Source organism: Vigna radiata, unplaced genomic scaffold (genome assembly GCF_000741045.1).
Source record: "Vigna radiata var. radiata cultivar VC1973A unplaced genomic scaffold, Vradiata_ver6 scaffold_7, whole genome shotgun sequence".
In the NCBI taxonomy this organism is placed as follows: domain Eukaryota; kingdom Viridiplantae; phylum Streptophyta; class Magnoliopsida; order Fabales; family Fabaceae; genus Vigna; species Vigna radiata.
Window position 1 is genome coordinate 657,272 of NW_014543262.1, and position 16,109 is coordinate 673,380.

Sequence of the window (16,109 nt, forward strand, 5' to 3'; positions counted from 1 at the left end):
TTTGACCAATCACAGATTGACACGTAATCAATGTTCAAATATTGTCAAAAAAATGTTGTCTAAATATCATTATCCATTGATTTATTCACAATTTGATTTCCAATATTAGTTTTTATACTAGGTTCAGATACGACTTTAGTCCCTCTTTTTGACCAGTTTTTTCTATGTGGTTCTATTTTTTATTTTTTAGTTTAATCAAGTCCTAATTTTTGCTAATTTTAAGTCATTTTTGTTAACTTAATTAAATATTTAATGACATATGAACATTATATGTCACATGTTTTTTATTTTTTGCTATTTATTTTTTAATTTTTATAATTTTCAATTAAGAAACACTAGCTAATAAAATGTCATTTTTAATAAAAATATCAATATAAAATTTATATAAAAGTAAGTTTAATCTCAATTAAAAAAAATCCATTGAAAAAAATGAAATTGAATTTAATAAAAATAATAAATATAAAATGTGAATAGAAAAAATTAAAAAGTTAAAAATTATATAAAAAAATCACATACTAACACGTGATATATACTATTCATAACTATTTAAACAGGTTAAAAAAAGAACTTAATCAAATAATATTAACAAAAATTAAAACTTAATAGAAAAAATAATTCAATCACATTGAAAAAAAAAACTGAAAAAAAAAACCAAAATAATATTTAATTCTTTATATTATGTCAACTTTATACATTATAAATAACTAGAATAGAAATTTAAATATTTGCATAACATTGAAATTTTGATCGCATTTTTTATCATCAAATTTAGTTTTTTAACTAGCTCGAAGTACATTTTGAAAACAATTTATTCTTAAACTTTAAAATTTACACCTCATATTGTTAATTTTGAAAATAGAAACAAATATATTGCATTAAAATAATTAGTTTGATGCATTAATTCAAGTATTTAATGATGGTAAAAAAATTATTAAAGAATTCGGAATGGAGAGAATTAAGAGAAACCCAACTTCTTGAAAATTCTTTTGCAAATTAAATTAGGTCAAGGAAAATTGGGCAAGGAGTATAAATATCTAGTTGAAGACACTTTGTTTTTAGAAAATCATGTGCTTTAATTTTAGAGGATGCTTCAGAAAAAATTGGTTAAGTAGAATATATTTTATAAACTAATAATGAAGAAAACTTATATTTTGTTGTTTTAACGGGATTTGGGATGAGTGATTGAATGAATTTGAGAAAATTTGAAAATAATTTTTTTATTATTTATTTGAGTGGATTTGGAAATAGATGAAAGTCGATTTTAAAGTAAAGTTTGTAAAAATTATTATATAACTTAATTTAGGTGACAGATTAAAAAAATTTACTTCCAAATTTACTTTCACTTATCTCTAAAACAACAATAAAAAGTTATTTTCAAATTCTTGCAAATCCATTTAATAAATTTATTCAATCAGTTTCCTTCAAATCCTCTGAAGTGAACAAAACTTTAAACTTTAATGATGAAGAGTTTAACTTTTAAAAATTTCACTGAACTAATTTGCATAAAAATTAGTTTCCATGTCTCAAAAATAGAATTATATAAATAGGGTTTTTAAAAGATAAAATAAGCTGTGAATAGGAAACTCCAAAATAGCAAAGACAACAGGACAAACTCTATTAAATTCATCCAAAAAAATTTGAAAAAAACTAGAAAAGAGAAATCTTCTATTAAGACATTCGTGTTCTTAATGAGTTTTGTTCCTTTATCATTATTTTTGTTCGTTTCTTTTTAGTTGAGATTGAATATAATTAATCAACCAACTATCTTATATTAGTTTTAATTATCTAAATATATTTTTTTATCTGTATTAGTGATTTAATATTTGTATCCAATATTGATTTTAGAAAATTATAGTTTAAACTTTTTCAATAATCCTATATCGTCTAAGAATTGAGATTTAAAATAATTTAAATATTATTTTTTTCCTTTATTTGATATATCTTTTTAAAGATAAAACTGAAATAGACCACAAATTTCAAATAAACAATTTATAGATTAATTGAGTATTTAATAATAAAGTTTAAGCTGTTAGTTATTTGATATTATTAAGATTAATGATAATTTTATCTTTAATTATTTAAAAAATTAATATTTAAGGGAAAAAATTGGAAAACTAATTATTAAGAACTTGAAAGTAAATCATTAAGAACTTATTAAATTAAACAACTAACAAACTAAAAAAGAAATTTCATTTAAATTGATAGATTTTTAGTGTGACATATTTTAGTTTGAAAAAAAAATAAAATTTAATAGATCTTATCATAGCGAAGAAAAAACATGATAAATTATTTTTAGTAAATATAAGGAAGTATACTTTTTAAGTAATTTAATTTTATAAAATCAATATATAAAGTAGTTTTTATACCAATTTATAAAATCTAACATACGATTAAATAAACAAATAATAAATCTAAAATGTTTTAGATAATTTTAATATTAAAGTAAACTTTAAATCTTATTTAATCTTATAGAATAAAATTTATAAAATAAAGTTTGCGTTCATTATATCTAATAAATTTATGTTATTTCTTTTGAATGTGAAATCTCCAGTATTAAAAAAATATTTTTACATTATTATTATTATTAGGTTTAATACCTATTTTGGTCTCTGTTTTGAGAGAGTTTGTTCAAAGTGATTCCTCTTTTTTTTTTTAAGTTCACTTAAGTCCTACCTTTTGCAAAAACTGTTCAAAGTAGTCCTTTTTGTTAACGGCGTTAACTTTCTTAACGGCACAGCTGCCAGGTGGCTAATATTTGCTGAGGTGTAACGTTTTGGCTGTGCTGACACACTGTTGTGTGTTTTAAAAAAAATAATTAATTGTGATGTGGAATTTAATAAAATTAGGTTTAAATTAAAAATTGAATTTGGGGTTAATTGGGGGTAATTAATTAAAAATCCCATTAAAAACCTTAATTGTTTCTGGAAATCTAAAATGGAGAAAAATCCCCAATCTGAATCCTAAGAACCCTAGAACCTGGGAAAGAAATCTGCGACAAATTGCAAAGATGAACAACAAGATGAACAACAAGATGAACTAATTGCAAAGCAACAAGATCAACCAATCTGCGACAAAGATCACCCTGCAGAAAAGCAATCAGTGAACAGATGAACGCAGACAAAACAACAGTCCACAACAACAAAAATCAATTCACAAAAACGGAATCAAATCCATTGTCCACGACCATTTTCTATTTCCACGAAGAAGGATCCATTCTCTCAACCAACTCCAGCAAAAGCGACAGATCAGGTCACTTTACCACACTTGGTTCTGGAATTTTCTCTCTCTCATCCCACACTTATCAGGACCAAACATGATAGAATACAGAGATTCGTTGTCAAATTCCTTAGGTTTCCATCCAACATCCTGTGGTNGGAGATATTTTAGATAAGCTCCACCACATTCGAGGCCATTCTGAAGCCGAGTTTCAAACTGGAGAACAACAGTTCCCTCCTTGAGACCCACTGCCTCTTCAAGTTCCTTCACCATGGCATATTTCCTCGCTTTCTCACTGACAAGAAGACCATAATCATCGTGTCCCTCACTCTTGGCATGTTTCCAGGTTTCTGGTTCTANGGTTCTTACTTAGATTGGGGATTTTTAATTTAATGGGATTTTTAGGATTTTTAATGGGACTTTTAATGACAAGAAGATCACAATTAAGATTTTTAACGGGATTTTTAATTAGTTACCCCCAATTAACCCCAAATTCAATTTTAATTTAAACCTAATTTTATTAAATTCCACGTCACAATTAATTATTTTTTTTAAAACACACAACAGTGCAAGCACAGCCAAAACGTTACACCTCAACAAATATTAGCCACCTTGCAGCTGTGCCGTTAAGAAAGTTAACGCCGTTAGCAAAAAGGACCACTTTGAACAATTTTTACAAAAGGTAGGACTTAAGTGAACTTTTGAAAAAAGGAGGGACCACTTTGAACAAACTCTCCCAAAAGAGGGACCAAAATAGGTATTAAACCTTATTATTATTTGAGTATGAAGATTGGTCCAACTCATTTAAAATATGAGTTTTAGTAAAGAAAGAAGACAAATCATTATATGGAGGACATCTAAGGTTTTGCTGTTTTTTGTCTGCCTTGATAAACTTGGTTGATAATTTATACTAAGAAAAAGAAATAAAGCATGAATAATATAGAATGGTAATTTGAGAATCTCTGGGTGGAGAAGTGGGGACTATAAATTTGGTTGTTCACGGACATAACTTTTGCAGAAAGCACCACACATTGCATTTTCTGTCCTTATTTGGAAACATAACCTCTCTATTCAAACTTGTTTCAATCACAAACTCAACACAGTATTGCAGGTATTGACTTTTCAATCATTCCAATTCACTTCACGTAAGACAGGACGTCATCACACTTTTAATTATTTTTCTCAACCAATATTATAAAGAAAAAAGGAATAAAGCTAAAGTTTTAATTATCCCAACTTTAATTTTTTGTTTCTCCCAATTAAGAAATACGAGAGGGATTAAAAATAACATTTTTATAATTATCAAATGGCAATTTTATCCATGGTTTTATTCTTTTTTAATCGCACCCCCTATTGCTTCAGCACGTTTCTCTGTGTTTATTTTTTCTCTGGATGAAATCCTCATTCAAACATGGCAGCTACACTTACGTCTAATCTAAAGTTAAAGTATGGGATTTTGTGTGATAAGATGATCATTCTCCCTTTATATTGTTTCACAGCCACCACATAATTTGGTGAAGTGGTTAAAGTATAGGAAATTATTGTTTCTTGTTTACGTTATGGTAGTATATATTTTTTCTCAAAATAAATATAGCACTATAGTTTCTTCACAGTATTTTTGTATATGATAAATTCAATTCTTCCTTCACCCTTCACAGTGTTCATTTTTCATTTTATATTGTTCGGGTTGTCCTCTTCTGCCATGAGCTATAGATCTGGGAATGTGCATTCATCTTGATTGGTCTGAAGAAATGTCACTCTCAAATATATATTATATTTAATATATATTTTAAAACAAAAATAAATACATTTTATATTTTAAAATCACAATAAAAAAATAATATAAAAAACTTAACAAAACAAATCTAAATTCGAAGAAAAAGGAAAATAAGTATGGAAAATCTTTTTTAGTTATTATCAATTGAGAAACCAGGTAAGTGTCTAAAATATTGTCTTTTAAAATTGATAGTATATTTAAAATAATGAGATTATTTTAATATTAAAATTTTAAAGTATAGATAGAGTTTATATATAAACCAATTTCATTATTTAAAAATATATACTCTCTAAAAATATTTTTTCTAAAGTTTTCTCTCTTTTACCTATGTTTTCTTTATTTATGTTGATCTATTTGAATATCGGAGACAGCTAAGGTGATTCTTGAGATGAGCTCTCTCTTTCTGTTCAATCAATTTTTTTCAATAGAGTAAGTTGAATTTCTATTATTTTTCTTGATCTGTATGTTTTCTCTATGTATGTGAATCATCTTGGTTCACATGTAGTGTTTGAGTCTTTTATAAGAATATCTGTTGACTAGTGGTCTTAATGGTGTATCTTAATTGTGTTTGTGTTGTTCATAGGAGCATATAGGGATTCTTGTGCATTTGAAGGTTTTTTAAGGATTCTCGAATAGATTAGTTTGCCTCTCATTTAAGGGAAGCTAGTTGCACTATTTTAAGTTATGTATACCTTTAAATATAGAATGGTATATTTTATGGTGAATTGATTGGATGATTGAACTGTGTGTTGAGTATGACTTCTTGATTCGTAGTTAGGCTCATAAGTTACATAATTTTGTTGTATGATGAACTTCGTTGAATTGACAAATTTTGGTTGGAATGGTTGGTTTGTGAACCTGTTGATTTTGATTTGATTTTATGTGTTTAAGAGAGTTATAATATGAATGAGTAATTGGTCAAGTGACTTTTAAATTTAAAATTGTTTTAAACTAATTCACTGAGAAAAGAGTACTCACTTGGTCAATTGAACAAATATAAGTTCTCTTAAAAAGTATTAAATATAGGTTTGATATATGATATAACATTAGCGACGCCAGGGTGACGCTGAGCATCCTGTTTTGTAAATGGGTTAGTGTCGAGCGATGTCAGGGTGACTATGAACGCCCAATTTTGTGAATGTTTTGGCACTGAACGATAGTAGCACCGTTGAACGCATCTTGCACTGTAGGTTTGGAGCAATTTGGTTTTAGGATGTTGGACAGTAGAAGTGGATCGTTGAGTGCAACTTTTTTGTGAGAAGAATGACATTAAGCGTCATGGATGACATTAAGTGTCACCTTTTACGAGAAGTCTGGTGTTGGGCGCCATCTCTGAGCGTCAGTGTGTATGTTTGAAATTTATTTATTTATTTTTGTTGTTTGAGATAGAATACAATGTACTTCATGTATGTCTAAGAGTATTGTATATGTGCTTGGCGTAATTCCATAGATCGTGTAAGGAGATTTTATAATGGTGTTTCATTAGTGTATGTATTGATATCTAGATTTAGTATTGTGAGTTATATCATGTTGCTTTAATAACCATCCAATCTCAAATAAAGAAGGACGAAATATGTGGTGAGAGAAGTAAGAGGTCTTAGCTTGGGAGTTTTACTTAGGTCAAAGATGTTAGCAGACTAATCTTGTGTGTGGTAGGCTGAAACTCATTTGCAATGACTATGTAGAGTAGTAGAGACCATCACAAGTGTGTAACTTGACAAAATTTGATATCAATACATATATCCGAATCATTGAGTCTAGTATGAGTCTTTATATGTGATATGATTATTGTTATGAATGAGTTATGTGTGGCAACATCTTTATGCATGTTTTATGAATGCTCTTTTGCACATTAGCTTACCTTTCTTCTATTTTGTTTATGTTTGTATGTTATCCTTGTTTGTAATTATTATCTTAGTTGTGTGAGCATATGATGATGTAGTTGTTAATACAGTTTGAGATGTTGCTTGTATTGTCGTATAAATCTAGGATTATTATTTTGTATAAGCTTATTTTTGAAAAATCTTATTATATTTTTTTATCAATGTAATATTATCTCTTAGACTTATAGAACTATTGTATATATATTTTAACATTGTAATTATACTTTGAATGGTTGTAATAATAATATATAAATACGTTCTTTTAAACATTGACTGTGATATTCTTTTAGTAGTTGTATATTATTAAATGAGATATTACAAACCATATGATTGAATAAGCTAAAGTTGATACAAAGTTAGGATATAAACATTAAAACATAATACATTAGTATTACTTATATTGAATTTGGTCAAGAACGTGTGTATGATAATAATGATGTTATTAGTAAAACTATTAATTTGAAAAAAGAGGAACTAATTAAATCAACATTAATATATTTATGATTATATATATATATATATATATATATATATATATATATATATATATATATATATATATATATATATATATATATATATATATATATATGAATGAATTGATGTATGTAAGATATATAAGTGTCGGGAAAAGTTTTATATTTCAATATTACAAATTGATATACATGTATTTTTTTTTTTAAATATGGAAGGAAAAATAAGTCTTAAGAATAGAGAAAGACTTATTTACTTATTATTGTTATCAAAGACATAAAAAAATGTGAAGGAGATAGGATGATGGTAAACTTTTATTTGTATATAACATTTGTTTAAAAATAATTTTCAATTTTAGTTGTTAATTTTATTATTTTCATTATTATAGTTTATTGTATTAGTATTTTTTTTGCTTTATCTTTCATTTCAATTAAGTCATGTTAGATATTATTATAAAGTTTAGTATCTCAATTATCTTAGTATTTTAGTATTTTTTTTTTGTTTCAATTATTTATTCTATTGCAATGAAGAACATAAACATCAATGAAACATTACGATCAATCATATATTTACTTTTTTTAAACATAATACATATAAAAATATAATAAAATATTTACTACACATAAACGTATAAATTTATATGCAAATGATTCAAGTCCCTATAATGTTCTTTTGTTTCCGATTTTACATTTACTCTTTCATTTCTGGTATTTTGTTTGGTGTGTTATAGCTCCCATCCCAGGTTTCCAGTTCTCGAAGCAAACTATGTGCTAGAATTTAATATCAGAAAATTACATCTGACGATCAAGCGCCACTTGAAAATCTGTCAGAAACATTTTCTCGAATAATAAATTAGTGGTGAGAGAATATCACATAAACTCAAACATTTTGGTAAAGTAGTTTTAGAAAAAAAATACAGTGAAAAGAGGGAGCATTGATGTAGTTTATGTTTATACGACCCCACAAGAGTGAAGTTATCATCTTGCACAAATCTATATATATAGAGAGAGAGACAGAAGAGAAGACAAGACCCACATAACTAGGTACACTACAATACAGTGTCACTGAGTGGAGTGAGTAGAAGAAAAATGGAGATAGAGAAGAGGGCGAAAAGCAGTGAGGAAATGGATGGTCAGAAACAACCCATCACCACCCAACATCCACGAGGAGGCATCAGAACGTTACCTTTCATCCTTGGTCAGTCACTATTCTTTCTCTTTTCCTCTTTCTCCTTCATTTTTTTTTCTTAGCTTTCAGTTCAATCCTTCAGGGATTTTTTCAAACTCATTAACCACAAAATATTATTATCTTTTTACAAAATAAAATAAAAAGTACTGTGGGTTTTTTTTTTTTCATTATCATTATTTTCTTGATATAATAATTCTTACATCTAGTTCAGTTTAAGCGTAGGATGATTTCTTTTAATCTTCAGTTAGAATATCTGGAGTAGTGGTTCTTATGAATAGCATACTGAAATTCTTATTTCATTCTAAATGAGATTAGCTATATTACATTATATTTAAGTAATTTATACTAAACATTTACATGTTTTGTTTTAATATATATTGTTATAAATACTTACATTTTTATAATTTTTTTTATCAATATTTCATTATATTTTTCTAATAAACACTTTTTTTATAATAAACACTGTTTTTTTTGGTAAAAATAATGTTACCAAAATTTTAAAAACTTTTGTTATCACTTAATTACATTCTTTGTTCCAAACCATCTTACATAATTAATCCATATGTACTCACTCGAGGACAATTTTATAAAAAATATTTAGTGTTATAAAAATGAGCAAGCCACATCTTTCAAAAACTTCTTATAAGAACGGTCAAAAGTTCTATCATGAAAGATTTAACCAAAAGGGGTTTTAACGAAAAAAAAAAAAGTTTTTAAGAATATTAATGAAGAAGTTGCTTTCTTTATTAGGTTAATCTGTCTAAATATATCTATTAATTTGGAAAAGAAATTATTTTCTCTAACATCATTAATTATCTCGTTTATCATTTTAGCCCAATGAATTATACAATTAGTAATTTTGTAATGCATTATACCATGTTAATAATTATTTTTTTTTATAATTTATTTTAACAATATTTAATAATAAAACACATATCACCATTTATTAGTATATTTAAATTTATTTAAAAAAATATTTAAAATGTATCAATCACAAATTATCACTTTATAAAAAAAACCATCACATTATAAAAAAAAGGACAATGATACTTTGAAAACTTTTTTTAACAACAGTACACGTGTCATCATTTTATTGGTATGTTTGAATTTATCTTTAAAAAAAATATTTGAAACGGACCAAATTATAGAGTGTCAGGTATGCATTTGTAAAAAAATTGTTAAAAAAAGTAGTTAAAGAGACTTTTTTTTCTAAAAAAAATTGTTAAAAAAACCTTTTACTTTTGTAAATTATTTTAAAAGATGAAGTCTAAAAAAGGTATAAAAAATAGTTTTTAAACTAAAAACCACATGAAAAATATATTGACATAGTAAACACGTGAACAAGTAAGTTTTCATCTTTGTTTAGCATTTGAAGCATCTTTCTCTTTTTAACTTTCATGAAGAGACTTGTCAAAAAAATAGCAAAGTTGGAACTAATAAGCAAAAAATTTACCTTTTTTTTTGGCAAAGCTAGACTTAATAGATACCTATTGAAGACACAGAGAATATCATACTTTCAAGTAGCTAACAAACATTTGAAGTGAAAAAAAAAAAGAAGCAAATGCAGTGTCCAAAATCCAAATATTCTTAACACAAATTTGATACAAATGATGCAGCAAATGAACTGTGTGACAGATTTGCAAGTGCTGGTTTTCATGGTAACCTGATAAGTTACTTGACCCAAGAGCTGAACATGCCATTGGTGGCTGCCTCAAACACTTTGACAAACTTTGGTGGAACATCTAGCTTCACTCCTCTCATTGGAGCTATTATAGCAGATTCATTTGCTGGACGCTTTTGGACCATTACTGTTGCTTCTCTCATTTATGAACTGGTTTCTTACCCTTTCCTTTCCACTATATTCTCATCAACTCTCATTTCTTTATAGAGTGAAAGATTTGCCAGGACCCTACCAAATAGTTTTTGTGAACTATTGTTCTTGGTACAGGGATTGCTTAGCATCACGGTATCAGCTATACTGCCACATTTTCGACCTCCACCTTGTCCTACACAAGTGAACTGCCAAGAAGCCACATCCTCGCAACTATGGATACTCTACATCTCTCTCCTCCTCACATCTGTTGGATCGGGTGGCATCAGACCTTGTGTTGTTCCCTTTTCAGCAGACCAGTTTGACATGACCAAAACTGGTGTGGCATCAAGGAAATGGAACCTCTTCAACTGGTACTTTTTCAGCATGGGATTTGCCTCTCTAAGTGCTTTGACAATTGTGGTTTACATTCAAGACAACATGGGATGGGGTTGGGGCCTTGGAATTCCAACCATTGCTATGTTGATATCCATCATTGCCTTTGTGTTGGGTTCACCACTCTATAAGACTGTTAAACCAGAAGGAAGCCCTTTGGTTCGTTTAGCCCAAGTAATCGCAGCAGCTGCAAAGAAAAGGAACGAGACTTTACCAGAAGATCCAAAGCTTTTGTACCACAATCGGGAACTTGATGCTCCTATTGCTCTCGAAGGCATGCTCCTACACTCTGATCAATATAAGTAAGTTAGATACTTACCATTCTTTATTCAAACCAAATACTTAAAACATGAATAATGGTGTGGTGTTGGGTATTGTTGGATATGCAGATGGTTGGACAAGGCTGCAATTGTTACGGAGGAAGAGGCCAGAGATTCATCTTCAACACCAGACTTATGGAAGTTAGCCACTGTCCACAGAGTTGAGGAGCTAAAATCTATCATCAGAATGCTTCCAATATGGGCATCTGGAATTTTGCTGATAACTTCTTCATCACATCTTCACAGCTTTGTAATCCAACAAGCTCGTACAATGGACCGCCACCTTTCTCCTTCATTCCAAATTTCACCAGCCAGTATGTCCATTTTCAGTGTGCTGACCATGATGTCAGGAGTTGTTTTATACGAACGTGTTTTTGTTCCCTTTGCCCGTAGGTTCACAGGGAATCCTTCTGGAATCACTAGCCTACAAAGAATGGGAATAGGCTTCGTAATTAACATCATAGCCACTGTGGTTGCTGCTCTGATTGAAATGAAAAGGAAATCAGTTGCTGCCAAATTCCAGCTATTGGATGATCCAAAAGCCATTATTCCTATAAGTGTGTTCTGGTTGGTACCGCAGTATTTTCTGCATGGGGTGGCTGAAATTTTCATGTCTGTGGGGCATTTGGAATTTCTGTTTGAGCAGTCACCTGAAAGCATGCGAAGCAGTGCTACAGCTCTGTACTGCATAACCACAGCCATTGGGAACTACTTAGGCACATTACTGGTGTCATTGGTGCATAAGTATACTGGCAATGAGAGAAATTGGCTTCCGGATAGGAACCTCAACAGGGGTGGATTGGACTACTATTACTTTCTTGTTAGTGCCATTCAAGTTGTAAATCTTGTTTACTATTTGATATGTGCTAGGTTTTACACTTACAAACCAGTGGAAGAAACTAGAGAAAGGAACAAGGAAGAAGATTTGGAACAAGCCAATGAACATGTTTCATCTAACAATTTAAAAGACGGTGGTGGGAAGGAAGAGAAGATAGGAGTTACGAAAGATGAATGAATTCATAGGCTTGTTGACATATGTAATTGTAGACTGCAACATGTCTTATGTTCTGTGTTTAGTTCAACTTCTATAACCATCTAACTAAGCCGCTGTTTTTTTCAAATATTTAAAAACGTTAACAAAATCTGATCATGGAGGTGCAGGAAGCAAAAGCATGAACCTAACTAACTAAGGTCTCACTGTTAGCTTGTAAGTTCTTTACAATAGATATTTATAAGAGTTTTGAATATTCAACCATAAGTTAAACTAATTTTCATTGCAATACAAAATTATCATAAGAACTATTTTATGCAGTAATCAACCAATATGATGCACACTAAAGATGATAATGGGTTGGGTAAGATACAATCAATGCTTACTTACCTATTTTTCGTCCCATCTAAAAAAATTCTATCTTATTATTCATCTCATTCCTAATTGGGTATCTCAAAAGATATATCACATTTGTTTTATATACATGTGGATACTATATATACCCACAAATAAAAATAAGTCTTTAGAATATAAACTTAGATAAAAAAAAAAAAAAAAACTTAATTTTAAAAGTACAATTCAAATAAAATTGTATTATAAGATATTTATGCAAATAAATTTACTATTTGAAAAGTAAATTTAAATAAGTTGCACTAAAATATAACTTTTAAAAAATTAACTATATTAAAATTAACTTAAATTTCGTAAATGTAAATAATAAAATAGAAATATACGAAGAATTATTCACTAATTAAGAGTTTTCTTACTAGTAACTTTATTTTAATTACTTGAATTTTTTTAAAAAAAAATATTTAAATAAACTTCATTAATAAATATTAAAGTCTGAGTTGGATATAATGTGACATTCTCATTTATATAGCCAAGTATATCAATAAGACGTCATCAAGTATAATATAGGAAAACAGTTAAGATAAGAAATCAGAATATTAGGATTACCGTCATCGTTAAAAGAGCACTAGAATTTAAAACTTCTACAAAACCAAGTATTTCAAAATGACATAATTTAAAATAAGTAAAATCATGATGAGTCTAGGTTACAACGTCGTCTTCCTTCAATGCCTGCTCTAGGGGCACCTCCACAGCATCTACTCCCATCCAAGTGGATAATCATTGTAAAAGAAAGACATACAAGGCACAACACAGACAAGTAAGGGTGAACTAATCATATAAAAAGCATGCAATTACAACAACATATACATATCAGATTCAACTTAAGCAAAGTACATACAAGCAAGGCAATTTATAACATAGATCCTAGCATATTATCTTCTAGACTTGACTCGTCTGGACTTTAGAATGATAGTTGAGCTTTGGCGGGTCATGCACCCGTGGTGGCTTATAATACTTGGGTTCCCCACCCTGCCACATTCACGAGGTTAGCCTGTTCCGGGCCTTGAGGCATACTGGAAGCCCCTAAGACTAAGACCTCCTGCTACTCCTCGCCACATGGTTCAATCCTCTCTACGTGAAAAGAAAGACCATTGGAGCGTCGGGAAGACCCCTAAGACTGAGCTCCTACTTTCATTCTAAACACTAAGAATCTCACTGAGAGATTCTACACTCAAAATCACCACGAGCAACCTTGAAACCATATTTCATTCCTTTCCCATTCATATACCTTTGAACTATAATCCTCCCACATGTTCAAACTTTAAAAGATCAAGTCATAAGTGTTAACACATACTCCCCAAACAATATAACAATCACTTAGTCAAACACATAACAAAAGACAAGCAAGGCAACTAAACTCTACACCTCTCGCACAACGCACCACCCTCGCCTAGCGAAATCAGAGTGATTCGCATAGCGCACACAGTAATTCGCCTTGCGAATTAATCTGGCAGAGGCTCCAGACCTCTGCTTTCTCGCGTAGCGCACTAGCTCGCATAGCAAGAGACCCCAAACAGAGAGCTCCTCCCTGGAGCGACTCGTTATGCGAGACCATTCGCATAGCAAGTCTGCATGATTTGCAGAATGCCAGTTCTGCAGAATCATGCGACTCACACCTCTCCAACCAATTCCAACCCTCCAACCTAACTTCTAACACTCCTAATTCGTGATATGGACCTATTTAAACTTGTCTATATGGATTTTAACAACTATACAATGATTCCAAAGTGGTTTAGGCTTGAATTCAACACTAAAATACCTAATCTCATGACTTAGGGGCTCCAATTCAATTCTACCATTTCTAATGTGTTTTAGTTCAGTTTTATATGCCTAACAAGTCACAATTGACTTGTCTAAACTGCCTAAACAGACCAAATGCACCCAATACTCCAAATGCTCAAAATCACCCTCTCACTTTCCCTCAAACAACCATAAATTGTTTCCTATTTGTTAAACTACCTATCTAATTACTATCACCACAAAATTCTTACCCCCAAACACTTCTTACTAACCCAATTGGTCATCGAAGAAGAATCAAATGTTTGACGCATCAAACTCATCATAAACGCCAACACATATGACTAGTCACAACTGACTGGATCAAACTAGGGTTGCTCTATGATCAGGGATGTGTCAACTCCGGTTTTTAAGATTCCTCTATCCTACCAACAAAGTGCTCTTAAGTCACAATTACTCCCTCTAAATTGTCTCAACACTTCAAACACACCCTTGGCCACGATTGCCCAAAACCACTACCCCACTTCCCTTAAATTAACCTGAAACACTACTCTGGTAACCGATTTCCCTTCTAACAATGTTAGCACACAATTTCCCCTCCCATATATTTCCTAACAATCCAATTTACAGCAATCAGGTTCATCAAAACACAACACATCGCAAGTTCATCATTTGCACAGTCCAGTTCGTACTCAACATAGGCCTAACAGTTCAATTCAATGTACCCATTTCAGAATTCAACATGCATATATTTCATAAAATAAATTCAAACAAAATAATTAGCTCCCCTTACTTGGATTTCTCATAGCACAGTTCTCTGAATATGCCCTAACAATACCCTCCCTAGTGAAGAACCTGAACAGTGCCCTACAACCACCACATTGGTGGTGAAAACAGCTCTTTAGAGCTAGGACTTAAATAGAAATTAGAAGAAGGACAATTCTAACTGCATGAAATCAGTAGAACCCCAAGCCCTAGGTTTCAAAATAGCGGAGGAAACAGAAAAACTACTTACCGGAAGGAAATGGAGAAAGTGATTGATTCAAAGTGAAGCCCTCGACGTTAGGAGCATTTAGGTGCCACTTAAAAGAACATGCAATGGTTGGATGAGTGTGGGGGTTAGAGAGAAGATAGAGCACAGGTTAAGAACAATCTGTCTAGAGAGATTAAAACTAATGAATCAGATTTTAGAAAAGTTCCTTTTAAGACTATGGTGTCCTTAGCTTTACAGACCTAACTGTCTCCAAACAAGATCCAATAACCCTTCATTTTTCAAACCCTCACAATATGGATACTCTGAAATGAATAATTAAAAACCATTACCTTAACCTATATATATATATATATATTAATTAAAGATATTCATTACAAATTTTATTCACAAAATATCTCCAGAGTGGACATTTCTAATAGATACTATCTTCTTTAACAATAATTATATCATATAATCTAAAATTATTAACAAAAATATATATTTATCGAACATTAATAAAATCATAAAACCTAACATAAAAAACTTATATTGTCTTTTCATTGTAAAATATTCACAAAATCTTAAAAATTAAATATATTTATAGTATTTTAATTTTTAACAAAAGTTAGAATTAATAAATTTTAGACTAATTTAATTTTTATTATATAATTTTAATCATTTTAATCAAAATTTATTAAATTTATCTAACGTTTTAATTACACATTTAAAATATTAAATAAGCTTATCAAAATTAAATTAAAACTACTAAATTCATACCATTTTAAAATTAAAGAACTAAATAATTTAAAATTTAATTTTAATTTTTATCTAAGAACAAAAAAAATATATTTAACCCACTCATAAATTTAACAATAACTTTTGATAATTCCAAAATAATTAGTTAAAAATGATTATATTGATTACTTTTAAAAT

The 16,109-nt window shown here is 29.6% G+C and overlaps 1 protein-coding gene across 1 annotated transcript; it reads left to right on the top strand.

The window, feature by feature from the left end:
- The first annotated feature begins 8,323 nt into the window (after positions 1-8,323).
- Positions 8,324-12,224, top strand: LOC106753975 (protein NRT1/ PTR FAMILY 3.1). The gene is made up of 4 exons (XM_014635895.2): positions 8,324-8,547; positions 10,155-10,372; positions 10,487-11,046; positions 11,134-12,224. The coding sequence occupies exons 1-4, from the start codon at positions 8,439-8,441 to the stop codon at positions 12,077-12,079; spliced, it is 1,833 nt and encodes a 610-aa protein (XP_014491381.1). The 5' UTR covers positions 8,324-8,438; the 3' UTR covers positions 12,080-12,224.
- Positions 12,225-16,109: the final 3,885 nt, after the last annotated feature.

Coding starts and splice junctions, on each gene's coding strand:
- LOC106753975 (XM_014635895.2), top strand. CDS start 8,439: ATGGAGATAGAGAAGAGGGCGAAAAGCAGTGAGGAAATGGATGGTCAG. Junction 8,548..10,154: donor AACGTTACCTTTCATCCTTG/GTCAGTCACTAT, acceptor CAAATGATGCAG/CAAATGAACTGTGTGACAGA. Junction 11,047..11,133: donor CTACACTCTGATCAATATAA/GTAAGTTAGATA, acceptor TTGGATATGCAG/ATGGTTGGACAAGGCTGCAA.